This window comes from Ascidiella aspersa, chromosome 2 (assembly GCF_963924565.1).
Source record: "Ascidiella aspersa chromosome 2, kaAscAspe10.2, whole genome shotgun sequence".
NCBI classification, from domain to species: Eukaryota; Metazoa; Chordata; class Ascidiacea; order Phlebobranchia; family Ascidiidae; genus Ascidiella; species Ascidiella aspersa.
Window position 1 is genome coordinate 1833643 of NC_139448.1, and position 14716 is coordinate 1848358.

The 14716-nt window shown below is 36.9% G+C and overlaps 2 protein-coding genes across 2 annotated transcripts; both read right to left on the reverse strand.

Moving 5' to 3' along the window:
• Nucleotides 1-964: 964 nt before the first annotated feature.
• Nucleotides 965-5496, reverse strand: LOC146163082 (flavin reductase (NADPH)-like). Its single transcript, XM_083382878.1, has 5 exons — nucleotides 5424-5496; nucleotides 4383-4547; nucleotides 2504-2593; nucleotides 1976-2136; nucleotides 965-1364 (listed from the first exon to the last, which is right to left on the reverse strand). The coding sequence occupies exons 1-5, from the start codon at nucleotides 5494-5496 to the stop codon at nucleotides 1128-1130; spliced, it is 726 nt and encodes a 241-aa protein (XP_083239004.1). The 3' UTR covers nucleotides 965-1127.
• A 6762-nt stretch (nucleotides 5497-12258) lies between these two features.
• On the reverse strand, nucleotides 12259-14365 carry LOC146163083 (ubiquitin C-terminal hydrolase PSMD14). Its single transcript, XM_083381694.1, has 2 exons — nucleotides 14343-14365; nucleotides 12259-13616 (listed from the first exon to the last, which is right to left on the reverse strand). The coding sequence occupies exon 2, from the start codon at nucleotides 13568-13570 to the stop codon at nucleotides 12629-12631; it is 942 nt and encodes a 313-aa protein (XP_083237820.1). The 5' UTR covers nucleotides 13571-13616; nucleotides 14343-14365; the 3' UTR covers nucleotides 12259-12628.
• Between the last annotated feature and the right edge of the window lie 351 nt (nucleotides 14366-14716).

Here is a 14716-nt window from a genome sequence, read left to right on the forward strand (position 1 = left end):
ATTTGTCTTATTAAAAACTGAAAACGAGTGGCACTATTGACAGATTGTATTTTAAAGTTGACAAGCTTTCGCACAACTGTGCTTTTTTATGTCAGAGTAAATACAATTTGTCAACATTGCCATTTATTTCAATATTAACTGTGTTTCTCGACCGCTATGGTTTAGAAGTATTTTTTCTTCCAAAAACATTTCTATTTTCTACTTAAATGTTATATTTTGTATATTCAAATAAATCATATAAGCAAACATTACTCGTATATGACTTAACATTTATTTACTAAACAATATCCAGGGGGGATCCTGGATTTCATTTTTAGGGTTATGAACATTTTAAACGATTACATCATAAATTACGTCATAAAACAACTGATTTAAAAAAAACGCTTTTCTTGAGCACAATTGTGTTTTATGGCTAAAATTGCATTCTGATAAATTGATAGGATACGTGAGATGTTAAACACATAAAAAAAATCGTATATTTATAGATATAATGACATTTATAAATTATATTGGCATAAATTTGACTTTTGAAGGATTTGTGAGGTCACACAGCATAACATGCCGTAGTGAGCATAGCGCTTTTTGTCTAAAAATATTTTCGGGTAAAAACACAATGGAAAATTAAATATATTTGCTTATTTATTTTACGAGTAATGCAACCCATTCAAACAGAAATCAAATCCAACCCTACGAAGCACTTCATAGTTTGCGGATCTATTATAATTATTAATTACATATTACGTGTCAAGAAAAAATAAAATTGATTTTTACTAAATAATTCTCGGCCAGTAGAAGTACAAGTCTTGCATAGAATTCAATTAAAACATTTTGAATGCTCTAACTTAGGATTAATTACTGAATATGTAAAAAAAACGTGTTATAGATGAAATTGGCACGTTCAAAGGTAATCTTTTCAGATTGTTTAAATTTATTTTAAGAGTTGGATAGCAAATCATGGTCGGCATCGATACCAGCCTAGTATCGGACGAGTAACGATACTAACACTTGGCATCGGGTATCGGCTCCGATCCGATATTATCGGGCGTGGCTATTGTGACATACAGTTTGGTGTCAATGCCTCACTATGGTCATCGGGTTCAATTGAACTGAAATGGCGTTATTTTTTTCTAATATAACTTGTTTATCACAAAATAAACGACACCAAAAACAACGATGATCAACAGATACTTTCTAAACGAGGTGAGAGTCAGTTTGTCGATCATGGTGAGCTCACTAGAGATGCCGACCATCTTGTGAGCGTGATCTTCCATCATATGATCGTCTCTCACGCATGATATGAGCCAATGAGCAAGGTCGTTTGTCCCGACAGCGAATGGACCGTTCGGTTGTTTGTTAATGCAGGTCTGAAAGTAAAACGGTCCATTGTTGAAGAAGTCTCTTTTCCAAATAATCAAAGGGCTGATTGTGATTTATCTTGGAATCAAAGCTTTCGAAAACCCGCTGGTTTCCGTGGAACTGAAAAATTAGTTCGGGGGCAATAAAACAAGTTAGTCTTCTAACAAAGGTCTTCTTAAACTTTTTTACCCGGCTGACGCTTTTTGCTTTGTTTGCACAACAAGGATATTTTTAAATAACGATAAAATAACTCTAGCATTTCAACTAGTAATTCACGCAAACTTTACTTACTGTGTACAAGCTGTCAATTGATTTGTCATCTTCAAAATTCTAAAAAAGTCGTGTACTTGCGAATATAGCCTAATTTATCACGTCCTATATTTTGATGAGAGGGCGGGGTGGATTTTCAGACTCAGCTTTAGAACCACTGGTCCTAATTATTTAAAGTTAGCTCGAGAACCTGCTCAAAATCGAATCCAACATTAAAACATAGAATTGTTATACTGTGTTAGTTTAGGCTAGTTTATGCGGCATGGTTTAAGGACGTGGGGAAAAATGAAGTTAAACAACTCAACTCATCCAATGTCTTCACGTCTAGCCCGAATTCGGACAAACCAACCTTATACTTCCTCCTATTAGCAAGTTCAGCTATGCGTGGCGGCGTACAGAGAACCCAGTCGATGTCTTTCACTTCTCGAAGCTTCTCGTAAGTCCTCCGGTGATCGGCTGTCACCTTTTTCAGGTAGAACGGAACCCGACGACTTTCGGGAAGCATAAAAGCTGAAAAATTTATTAATTTTTTTTCTAAATTACTGTTGATTCCTAACTTTTGAAAGAAAGCATTTCAAATATTATGATTTCTTCAGAGAATGAAACATGAGCACACACATGTGTGTTAATAACTGAGATCTAGCCCTTCTGAAGCTGCTTTTTGACCGACTGCAGAGAACGCACAATTTTGTGTCAAATTACCCATCTAATCATATATGGATAATTTCATACTGCAGTATCTACCAACAGAATTACCATTTTTTTCCTATTTGTGTGGAAACAGTCATCTCAACGTAAAAAAACTGTTTTTTATTCTTATAGCGGGAGATTTTCGACTTTTAAAATCTAATCAAAATCTAAAAGTCACCGGACTCACCAACATTGACGACCACGATTTTCTTAACCCCGTATTTTCGCATTCCGTTTATTATGTTTTCAGTTCCCTGAGAAATCAGTGTTGTTTCGCCTTAAAAAAACAGATTAGAACTTAAAAAACAGAAAGCAATGCTAAAAAGTGGAGCTATTATAATCTAAGCATTTTTTTTATTTAGGAGAGTAAGTTTTGGTCTTTTAGCCTGACAGTAGACCTATAAATATTAAAGCGTTTTATTATATTTTTTCTCGGATAACTAAACCAGCATTTTACTAAAAATTAATTTATATAAAATTTTATGAGAAAAAGTTTTGCTGTAAAACAAGTCTTAAAAGAAAAACAGTCTTAAAAAACCTAAATCAATTCATTTAACACCCAACCAAAACCCTACATATCTAAACATAATAAAATGGAAAGTTTGTGAGTCGGCAGTCGGCTGCATGTTCGCATTTTAGGGAGACACAGACAGAGCAACCGTGGCTCATTTTGCTCCCACTTAAGCGAGTCGCCGAGCAAGTGGGAAAAATTGAAAGAAAGTCGTATGCTCCCAGACAGAAAAAATCTGTTTCTTTCTATGAGAGAAAGTCGCGCATCTCAAGCGAGCGCCGTCGCAAACCGGTTACGGGTGAGCAACTTTTATTTCTAAGGCGTTTGTTAGCAATTCTGGATCGATAAATGTCGCTACATTTTTTGTTGCTGTGTATAAAAAACCGTGTGAAAAGAGTAATTTAATTTCAATCCTTATAAGTCAAGGGACGACCAGCGCTTTGGTGCACACAATAGGCTCAAGGCAAAAAAACATAACCTGTTATGAAATTTATTGTAACCGAACGTGTGCAACGTTCCAAGTAAAGACTTAAGTTTACCACTTTTAGCAGTATATTTAACCACGCAAAATTTAGACAGAGTTCGCAAAACATCGCATTTGTTGTCGCAATTTGAACACTAAGCAGATTACTTTTCAAACGAGGTTTTCTTTCGTTGTACGTTATGTACTGCTACCACACGGGTCGTATATTAAACATACTTTGAAAAAACATCAGGAAACCTACACGTATATCGTACAACAAGCCTTCCCAGCAATGTTGTGATGGTGATTGAGGCCAAAGCCTAATGACTTCTTACAATGTGTTTAACCACGCAATATTTGGCAGAGTTCGCGAAATATTGCTTTTATTGCAGGAGTTAATAGTAAGCATTTTTCTCACGTTTGACGCAGTTTAGCACCGGGATTACGTATTTTTTTAAATATTACGCTATCAAGCAAGTCTAAACAAATTGCTGCTACAACCTGAAGTTTTACGTTTGCGCGTTATTGTCAATTGACAAATGTCAAGGGTTTTCGTTACTTAAAAGATGTATTGCAGGCTTAGCGAAGTGTTGTGTGCTATAGTCGATTATTTAGTCGTACCATTCAAAAACATCACACAACAGTGGTTACGCAACATTTGACTGAGTTAGCAAAACATCGCGTTTGTTGCAGCGGTTTGAACACTGAGCAAATTTACTTTTTAAACGCGATTTTTTCCGTTGGATGCAGAATGGTATTTACCGTGATGACTTATTTGCTTGAATTTTGCGGAATTTGAACAATTGCTGCTACAACTTTTTTACGTTTGTTAGTAATTTTTGATCGACATATGTCACGGGTTTTCGTTACGTAAATTAATAAAGAGCCACAGTATGATGGATTGTTTCGTTTTGTTTAACCAGATAAAATTCAGTTAGACTTCGTGATGGTAAATATTCTATTTAACCTGTGCAACGCCGGGTATTTCGTCTAGTAATCATTAAATTAAGTCATTACAACACTTTTAAGAACCATTACTTTAATGCCCAAAACAAGCATTCTTTAATTAGGCTTACAAACGTACAAAATTACCTAGGTTAAATCCAGTTCCAATGCAAGAGATAACCCCGTCCATTCCCTCAGTAGCTCGACTCACTTCTTCCTCTTGCAAAACATCTCCAACCACAACACTAAGTTTGCTGCGAATATCAACCGGGATTTTCGAAGGCGATCGAACAAAAGCTTTTATTTGTAAATCTGAAACGGCAAAAATCGGAAAAATTGTTCAGTGTTGTAAATAAGTTATTTAAAAAGTTCAAGTCAATTTTTAATAAACAAAAAGTAATAAAAATAAATAAACAAATAAAGTCCCAGTGCAAGTCATTGGAACAACATAAAAAAGTCCTGTTCGGAATTATACCCAACGTTGATTACTGCAGAAGCAAGCTTTATATTATGGCCCAATTAGTATCAAATACTTTTTATTCTCTTGTTTTTTATTTTGTAAAATTGTTGAAAAGGCAAAACGAGGTTTTTAAATTCACGCCTAAACGAAATCATTGTAAATAACGAAAACTTAATGTAAAAAACAATTCAATCGGGTAAATAGAGCTTTGTGGTTGATTTATATCCCTTTTTTTTTAAATATTGGTATCATGAAAAAACTAATCGAAAAAATACCGTAGCTGCTATAGTTGACTCCTAACTGTTCACTTTGATACAAGGCATGCTAAGGCAAAATCAACAACATACAGGGGTGGGTTCATATTTTTGTTTAGGCTTAACCGGTACCATTAAATATGTACATCGATTTCATTTTCGAAGTAAAACATGCAAAAATAGTTTTTTGGGGGGCCTTGTCCCCCCTAAAATCCACCCCTTGTTTACAAATTTCATATATGTTACCTGAAGCTTATCAAAGTCTAAGAAACGTAATCATTTACCGGCCGATGTGCGCATGCGTAAAACGATATCGGAAAATTCGGCCGGAGTCGGACTCGGGTTATTTCAACCGACTCTCTGTTTTTTATTCCTAAAACTTTAAATGAACTTGGAAAACGTTTTTTCGAAGACGATTTATGCCATCCATGTGTATCTGGTTGAATCAATTAGCAGTATAAACTAGTCATTTACCTTCATCTAGCGTTCCTAGCCTCAAAACAGCCCGGCCAGTTCTTCCAGTGGCGCCAAACACAACCAACTTCATTTCGTGGATGTTTTAGTTACACAGCTTGATAGCAATTTTGTAAATGAATGCCTGACATAACCGAGACCTGGCTGTTGTATCACAACACACCCGATAATTTATATCTGCAATATTTCGCCTTGATGAAAGACACTATGGCAGTAATATTACTATTTGGTCAAATCAGACGATCGTGTTATAACGAAAAAGTGAAACTGCAATACCACAATGTATAGGAATCAGCCATAAGGCCGAAACTAGAGCAACATAAACGTTGGAATTAAACACAGTTTGAAATAAGACCAAAATAGGACATATGCTACCAAATAGTCGGAATAGGGACCAAAAAATCCGTTACCAAAACAGTGGCGCCATTTAAACCAGCCCGCCAAATCTTCGACACTAAAAAAACGGACCGATGATCCCCTATCGTGTCCCATACCCTCTCACTACAGTTTGAGGCGTGTTTTAAGCCGTTTAGGTTTTATTGCAATAAATTTAGGACTTTTGTTATTACTCGTATTTGGTTTTAAATGTCGTTGGTCATAATATTGTGGTATCATGGATTTTTCTGCTTTAGGCCAACGATAACGACCCACATTATATAATACACAAGGCTTACCGAAACCAGTAAGCGTGAGCACTATTATAGTGCAAGGGAAGGCTATTCCTTGCTGTAGTCCTCAATAGGTCAACTGATCTCATTAATTGCCATTCCAAATGCACTCGGTGTACTAAAATGTCGGGTATTAACATCGAAATAAAGTGCCGCAGTTTAAGGCATGCCTAAATGAAGTTGCGAATGAAATTTATAAGCAAGCTATTTCGTTGCCAGCAGACAAGACAAAAACGTCACACACTAACATGTTTGCTAGCTAACTGCACTTAAATTCCAACCATAAGCAGCGTCCGTTTTTAAAAAGATAGTAATCAGGGGTATCTCAAGTAGGTTATATTAGTTTCAGTTATACTACTGGTAATTGATAACTCCTTCATTGTTAAGATTGAAAAACTACACATGATTTAGCCTTGCGCTACAGAAATGTTTCAATCTAATCTAGAAAGCGGTTTGAAGGAAACGTTTGCAAAACATCGCTTTGTAAATGTCATGACGCTGGAGGGGACTTTATTCTTGCAGAAGCTTCCAACGCTTGAGTGAATTCTTGCACGACTGAACACGCAAATTCAGGCTGCCTGAAGCTCACAGCGCGTTATGTTGGCTGACTTGGCTGAAAATAAGCAATCAATTTGTAGTCATAGCTCATTTTAATTGTTTAGCGGTTTGTACAATACATGGAAGGAAAATTAGATGTTATTGGAAAACTGATTATGTGCCACTTAACTTTCGTATTTTTATTTTATTTTTTTTTGGAGCATAATGGTTTGGAGGTTGTAGTAAAACGTTTACTATTATTTTTTTTTTATTAACCATTGTTGGAAATATTCGTATCTTAAAAAAACATTTTTTGTAAATAAAATAGTTATTTGCATTCCACAACAGATGTAGCTGTTTTTTCGTATATACAGTAGTTCTAGCGCCAAAGTATACATATTGGTCTCAGCTTGATGCATTGCCTAGCTTTACATGCAGTAGGTTGATATTAATAAACAGCTTCCCATTTTTACCCCAAAATTGATTCGTGGGGTAAGAAGTAAATTACAAAGGCATCTTTGCAAACTACTTCTGCAATAGGCACCAAAACGCACACACATAGGGGCGGATACAGTTTTTTTGTTTAGCGGAAGCATGAATTTTTCAAGAATGACGTCACAAAGTTACGTCATAACGTGACGTCGTAAAACAATTAAAAATATCGCTTAACTTGGTATAACTGCTAAAACTTTACTTAAAAGGATATGTGACGCGATGGGCCAAAAAAATAAACTCGCAAATAACTAGAAATAACGACAACATTTTTTGGACTGTAAATATTTGTTTAAAACGTGCAAAAACATGGTGAACATGAACAGAAGTTTGCTCAAAAAGCGACAATCAGTTGTTTTACATAGTAATCTTGGCAAATAATTATAACCCGCCCTACATACGTTTGTCTACTTCTGAAAAGCAGTCATGCGAAATATAAGAAGATATTAAAGTAATACTAATTTTTTAAATGGTACAACGCGTAAAAAAGAGTAATCAAACAGTTCAATAGATCATAAAACTAGCTTTACGTAATAAAAAAAATTGTTACGTTTGCGACAAAATTGAGCCGGGATCTAAACCAACTTCAAATGTGTTTTTAAATTTTAGAATTTTAATTTTGTGCAAGACGCGGCTGCACCTGCCTTGTTTTTACGAACCGTGGCTGGTTCATGGGCTCAAGTCCTCGTTTTTAACAACTGTACAAATGAACGGCTTCGCGCCAGCCTTAGTTCCACGCCTTTTGTGTATTCGCCTGTAGCGTGACTTAACAGTAAGCGCAAAAAAATCCTTCTTCGTGTCATTTGATCGCGTCCAAAATACGGCTTGCCACTCGAACAGACAAATCACCTGGTCGTAATTGCCCTCTTCAAAGTCGCTAATGGCGATTTGCAACACGTGTTCGTAGGGCTCCTTAAACTCGGACTTGATAGGTGCCGGCAGCTGATCTCTGCATTTTTCGTAAGCGCTGTAGGTTTCTTCGGCGCTTTTAAACATGGACAACTTTAAGTAACAAGTCGCAATAGAAAGGAAGCCGGCACACTTCTCTATGTTAAATCGTTTTGTCGGAAATTCCTTCCACATCTTCTGAGACAACTTTGCTTCAACCAACGCCTCGTTATATCTCTTCTTGCGCAAATGTTCGTGGACAGAAATGTAGTGCGATCGTGCTATTGTCATCTGTTTGTATATCGGGTCGCAATACAAATCGTGAGCCTGGCATAAGAGTTGTTTTGCTTTCATAAACTCGCCTTTCTTCATTGCAATTTGAGCAAATATATCGTGGCAACGAGCCAAGTGAAAATGCCTGTCACCATCTTCCTTTATTCTACATTTCTCGTCGCTCAAAATTTGAATGGCCTTTTCTAATTTTTCCGTTGCTAGTGAAAAGTTTTCCATCTGAACGAAGCATTCGGCGATCTTAATATGGGCATGAGCGACATCCTGGTCACGATTTTCGTCTTCTGCTTTTTTCTTGCAAAGATCCAACTGTTTAAAGCGATATTCCAGGCATTTGTCTAAGTTACGTTGGGTGAAGTGGCAAAGTGCAACGTTGCTAACCTTACTAAGATCGTCATGCTTTTCAGGGGACTCTTTAACTAAGATTTCCGCTTCATCAACCCGACCCTCTGCCAAACAACTTGTGCTTAGAAGGCGGCGACAAGTGTTTTTAAATGCAGCCCAATCGAAGCCGCTTGATGCCTCTTCATGATTGATCAAGTTTAAAGCTTTCTGTGAGTATTCTATCGACTTGCGATATTCGTGAAGTTGTGTGAAACAACGCGAAATTACACCAAGACTAATAGGATATAATACGCTTTTTTTCGACACCCTTTCAAGGATTTCAATTGCTTTGGCAGGCTTTCCATCACCTAATAATGCCGCACTTTGAATAATGAAAGTTATTTCGATTACGTCTAAACAGAGATGTCGCCCTTTTCTATAATTTTTACAAAAGTTAATTACGTCTTGAAACAAATTCAAGGACATCAGAATATTGGGCACAACCACGAGCGGCCCGGGAGCTTCGTAGTTCTCTCCCGTTGTAAGATATTGGACAAATTGTTGCAACCCCATAGTTGCCGAGTAAAACCTTATGATTTGGTGTGTTTTAAAAGAATTTAGTAAGGTCTCGCGAAAAGGCTTGATCTCGCTTTCTGTATAAACCCAGTCAGACTGAGCAGAGCGTTCTATGTAGCTTCTCACGCGAACTTCGCAGGCAAAGGCAAGGGCCAATTGAAAGTCGCTTATGTCCGACGATGTAATATGTAACGAAAATTCATTTCTGTCTTTTAAGTTTCGCAGCACTTCAAAAGACGATGCCGATTGAAATAAACATTTTCTTCCGATTCCCGATATAAACAAGGTCACGCTTCGATAAATAGCGCGTTTGATGTTTATTTTTTCTGAACTAGTCATAAAACCTATCAGGTTGTCTATACTAAAATTCTGCAAGTTCTTTTTAATGTGTTCGTCAAGCTGTGATTGCAGTGAAGGGTGTTTCAATGCCTCTGAAACGCCATCAGTAAACTTTTCGTGCAGGGATGAGTCGCCGGATACAAAGCATGTTTTGGTTAACATATCAACTAAGTGATAGCCGTTTTTCAGGTCCATACCGGCATCTAAATACTCCAGCATTTTTGACACGGGCTTTATAAGCTCCGCAACCCAATCTTTCTTCTCTGTTTCTGATCTGCCGAGGGGAAATATAGAAGCAAATGAAACCATCCCGTCTAGCGATACGCCATTGGGTGTGTAAGCATCATAAAACCAACCCTTTCCATCTTCATAGTTGTTGATGAACGGAAGTGAAACATGGGGAATTATGGTTTCACCCAAGTTTACCAAAATTATTTGAAATAAAACAGACACCCAGCGAAAATATTCTAAAATGTCTTCATAATCCGCTCGTTCCTGTACGCCCTCTTCCAAAAGGTAAATATGCTCAAAGTCCGAAAACGGAGTTATTTCTTTTTTGGCAATAGAACCCATACCAACCAATGCATATTTGCAAGGGGGGCTTCCTTTCGCCTCAACGCAAAACTCCATAACGTTATGCATGTTTCTTTCGTAATGCTCGGACAAACATTTTTGCATCTGTTCAACTAGCCTTATTCTTATATCGTCACTTTGTGCGCGAGATAAGGTGACCAGGGCTGTATCTTTCACCCAGTCCCTCTTTTCCTTTAAGCTAGTTTCCAAGTCTTCTACACATTGTTTTAGTTCTTCTAAAGTGGTATTACAGTTTGCCAGCGCAAATGTCCTTGCACAAAGTTCGTTAAGATCTTTCTTGACTTCAGCAACGTTATGAGGTGCCCGCACGATGGCAGCATTTAGCAGCACTGCGCTGCGAATCAGCGAGATCTTTTGCTGGCGACCATCTTTGGCATTGTTAGCAAGCGAGTAAAACTTCAGGCCAAGTTTTCGAATAACCTGCGCCGATTCCTTCGGGTTTATTTCCCGCCCATTGACATAGCAGTGCTTTTTCAAACTTTCCGCCAATTGCTTTAGTTCGTTAAGATCCGTCGACGAGAAATCGTTCATTTTCAAGTGTAGATTCGTTAACAAACTAGACATTAGAAAAAAACTTTTACCTAATTTAGAATTAAAGATGCGATTAGCGTTTTCGGGTGGGACCGTGGGCGGAAAACAATTGTTAGCCTATACCAGTGGCTCTTAACCGAGACTCCTAGAGTCGCATTCGGTTCTTAATCGTATTTGTATTAGCTTCGAAAAATAGATCATCGACTTTTGTAAAACACTCAGTATTCCATTATACTTAAATCAATTTGCTTTACATCCTATATAAATTACCATTGTTTAAGTGGTAAACAGCTAATAAAATATAGTTACAAGACAATCTATCATGTTGGATCAAACTATAATGAACAGTCAATATCAAAACAACTTTCAAAGTGATTTTGCAATCTTGCCCTGACACTTCCTTCGCAGAACTAAAATATTTAAAGGTTTAAAACGCATTTATTTCAAAAATTTGGCGATTTTAAGCACTTCAAAAACGCTCGGTGAAAAGTAATCGATGTCAACAAAATACTAAACCGTTTTGTCATTTGCCAAACCAAATTATGCTGAGCTAATACTGTAGTCTGATAATAAGCTGATAATGAAACCCTTTGGCTTCCCAGTTGGCATTTCCAAGATATACTAGCTAGTAACTTTACTCGATGTGCTTTCAATCAAAACATAGTGGTATTGTATTGTCATGTTTTGAAAGCCAATACTGTAAGGCAACGTGCGTCATTTTATGCATGGCTTCTCTTGTATGTGGTGTAGTCTGATACATTTAATGGTGTTGTAAGAAATAGACGACCGTTTTTCTCAAAAGACTGTAAAGCCGAGCATCTAAACATGAAATAAAAGCTTTTTATAATCTCACTTGTTCAATATTTCCTTTTTGTTCGGGCGCTGATCTAAGACTTATGTTTGGGTGCTCATGACAATTTTTTAAAAAGGGCGTAACAAAGTTGCATCATAATGTGACCTCATAAAAGTTAAATACAACACAATAAAAAAACGACTTCAGGAGGGCTAGATCGCAATTGTTGTACTACTTTATGTGTGTATCTTCAATTGACAGTTTATAATAGTAATAAAAACTCAAGTTTTACCCAATATAATAGGCCTATATTAGTTTTAGTCCAAATGCGTCGGGAGTCTTATGATACCGTACCTTTGAAAATGAAAGTTTAGGCAACTTAAACAATGTAAAGGCGTTTTTTCGCTTTGGGTTAATCGATAAAATCTTTGTAATGTAGCGTTTTATTGAAATTAACAACTCTCCAACCTTAAAACTTTTTTTCAACGAACACGTGTTGTGTTTTTAAGGTAACTTCTTTATGACATCACGTTAGGATGTAACTTTGTGACGTCACGTTATGACGTAACTTCTGACGTCATTTTTGTTTTTTAAGCAATTTTTAGAAACGGGTGGTTTTAAAACTTCCAATCAATAGTTGCAATCTAAACCTTAAACAGTTTCGTTATCCAAAGTCTAAATAACACACACTTCATATTCATAAACATTCTGCTTTTCAAAGAATCTCCTTTAATGCAAACAACTTGTTTAATGGTAAGCAGCATTTACTCAGGATATATTTAAACCATGTTGAGCCTTGCAGTTTACGGCATAATCAACAATTTCAGCTACTTAATAATACAAGTACATCGTTCAATTTGTGTTTTAGTGAAGATAACTAAAAAATAGGAAAAAAAATTCTAGAAGGAAAGATTAAAAAAACAAATAATCATCAGAATGCATTACACTGTTAGCACTCGGTGTATGTTTATTTAAATTTCAATCTTTGTTGATAGGAGTGGTTTGCTTTAAAAAGGAAAGTATAGCCAATATTAAGTGATCAATATTGTTAAGTATATAAAGTCTCCATGAGATACAGTTTGAACTTTTTAGAAAACCGAAATCGCTGCAAAACAAAACGGAGATTTTGCCTATAGATAACAAGTGGGTGCACATTTGAAACATATGAGTGCCTATTTGAAGACGACAGTGTCAATCATTGCACCGAGACTCTGTACAATGTTGTTGGTCATCAGGACGTCAACTTTTTCCTCCAGATGTCTTTTGGGATCCTGCTTTCCGACATTCTTGATGGCAAGTTGCTGTGGAGTCATCTTTTCTTCTTCATCGAGCGACTTCTTGTAGTTCTTGGCAAGCTGCAGCATGTCGGAGGTGACCTGCTCGTTGGTGCGACAGTGGTCGTTGTAGTCATCCAGTGTGAGGTTGTCGATCCAGCTTCGCTTGTGCAGATTCAGCAGCATTTTCTGCTCGAGCTCGTTCTTTCGATGGTTGATTGCGATAGAGTAATAGTGCCGGTTAAGCCCATGGATCAGCGCTTGAATTGACGGCTTCTGAAGATGTCCGAGGTTGGACGTTGTCTGTCGCGGTTCCTGTCCGAGGACCATCATGTTTGGGTTGATTAATCGAAATGCGTCAATTACGACTTTCCCCTTCACGCTCTGAATGGGATCAACGACGACTGCCACAGCTCGCTCTGAAAGCGCCTCAAAGCTCTGCTGTGTGTTGATGTCGACCCCGGAGAGCCAGCATCCAAACCCGGGGTGAGAGTGGTACCAGCCGACCACCATTTCAGGTCGTCCAGTCTGCTTGAGCATGTCCAACATCTTGGCCTGGAAGACCGGGTCCACCGCTTCCACACTGACCCCAGTTCCAGACTGTGGCATCGCAAACACATCGATAACCCTCACAGTGTAGTCATCGACAAATTCTCCGAGCATAAGACCCATCACTTCCATCGGAACGCCGGCTCGACCGTGCTTCAACATTTTTAGCAGAGCGAGGGAAGAGATGTAAACCTGCTCGGCCGTGTCGACCATGGGGGCGTCCGATTGAGGGGCTTGGCCGAGACCACCGAGTCCACCACCTGCTGTTCCAAGTCTCAGTAATCGATCCATATTTTGCTCGGTGTAAGCAACTTAAGTTGTTGTGAAAGAAATAGTCCTTAAAATAAGGGTAGATCGTCAAAAAATCAAAATTTTTAAGAAGTCAAAAAATCAAAATTGTTAGAACTGTGTAAAAACCATTACAACATTTGCCGGATAAAAATAGTAAAACATGATGCAATAACTTGAGACAAAAGTTTGTCTTTAGAGATGAATTGGCAAAATATTTAAGCAAGTGAGTTTTCAAGTTTACAAATACACATCTCCTCAAGTGTAAGCACTACGTAAAAGATCTCCCCAACGCAGTATTTCAAGTTTCCAGTCTGAGAAGTTATAAATTCAACCTAATAGTAAATAAAGGCATAAAACTCTTTACTAATAGACTGGTGTTCAAGTAGTTTTTTTTTTAAAAAAACATGGCATGCAGAAAAACAATAATTTTATTATGTTCTTTGATGTTTTAAATGTAGGCTTATCATTCATTTAGTTTTATAAAGGTGTAAAATAAAAAAACAAAATATGATAAAACTAGGAATATTTATTGAAACTGGTCAGAATCCTACCACAACGCACATTATTATTTAAGTTAGGGTGTAGGTTAGCGTTGGGCTTGAGTAGGTTCGAGTATTATTATTAAACTCAAACTCTCACCCTAAGCCTAATATTGTTAGCAATACAAGTTAACCCCCGGACAAAAATGTGGTAGGATTCTAGACCAGCGCCCAAATATTCTGATTCAGCCTATTTTAATCTCATTACTAAATAAACAATGGTTTTTACTTACTCTATAAACGCCAAAAAGTATTGCTGAAATACTTTCAAAAAATATTAAAAATTTTGTAACAAAAGCGGTGTTTGATAGAACCAAAAAAATTCAAGGCGGATTAAACAAATGACTAGCCATATGGAACGTTTTTCGATTTAAGAAAGTTTAATCACTAAAGTATCTTCATAATAACTATTGGAATATATAATGGTGTGTTATACTATTTTTTTCCAAGTTTAAGCTAATATTTACATTTAATAGTGATAAAATAGTAGAATTCCATTTCATTTTAAATCTTTAATAAAGCTACCCAGAATCTTGGCGTATTATTGAACTTCTGAAAATCCATTTGTCATGTTATAATAGAAACGTTATTGTTAAAATACTAAATA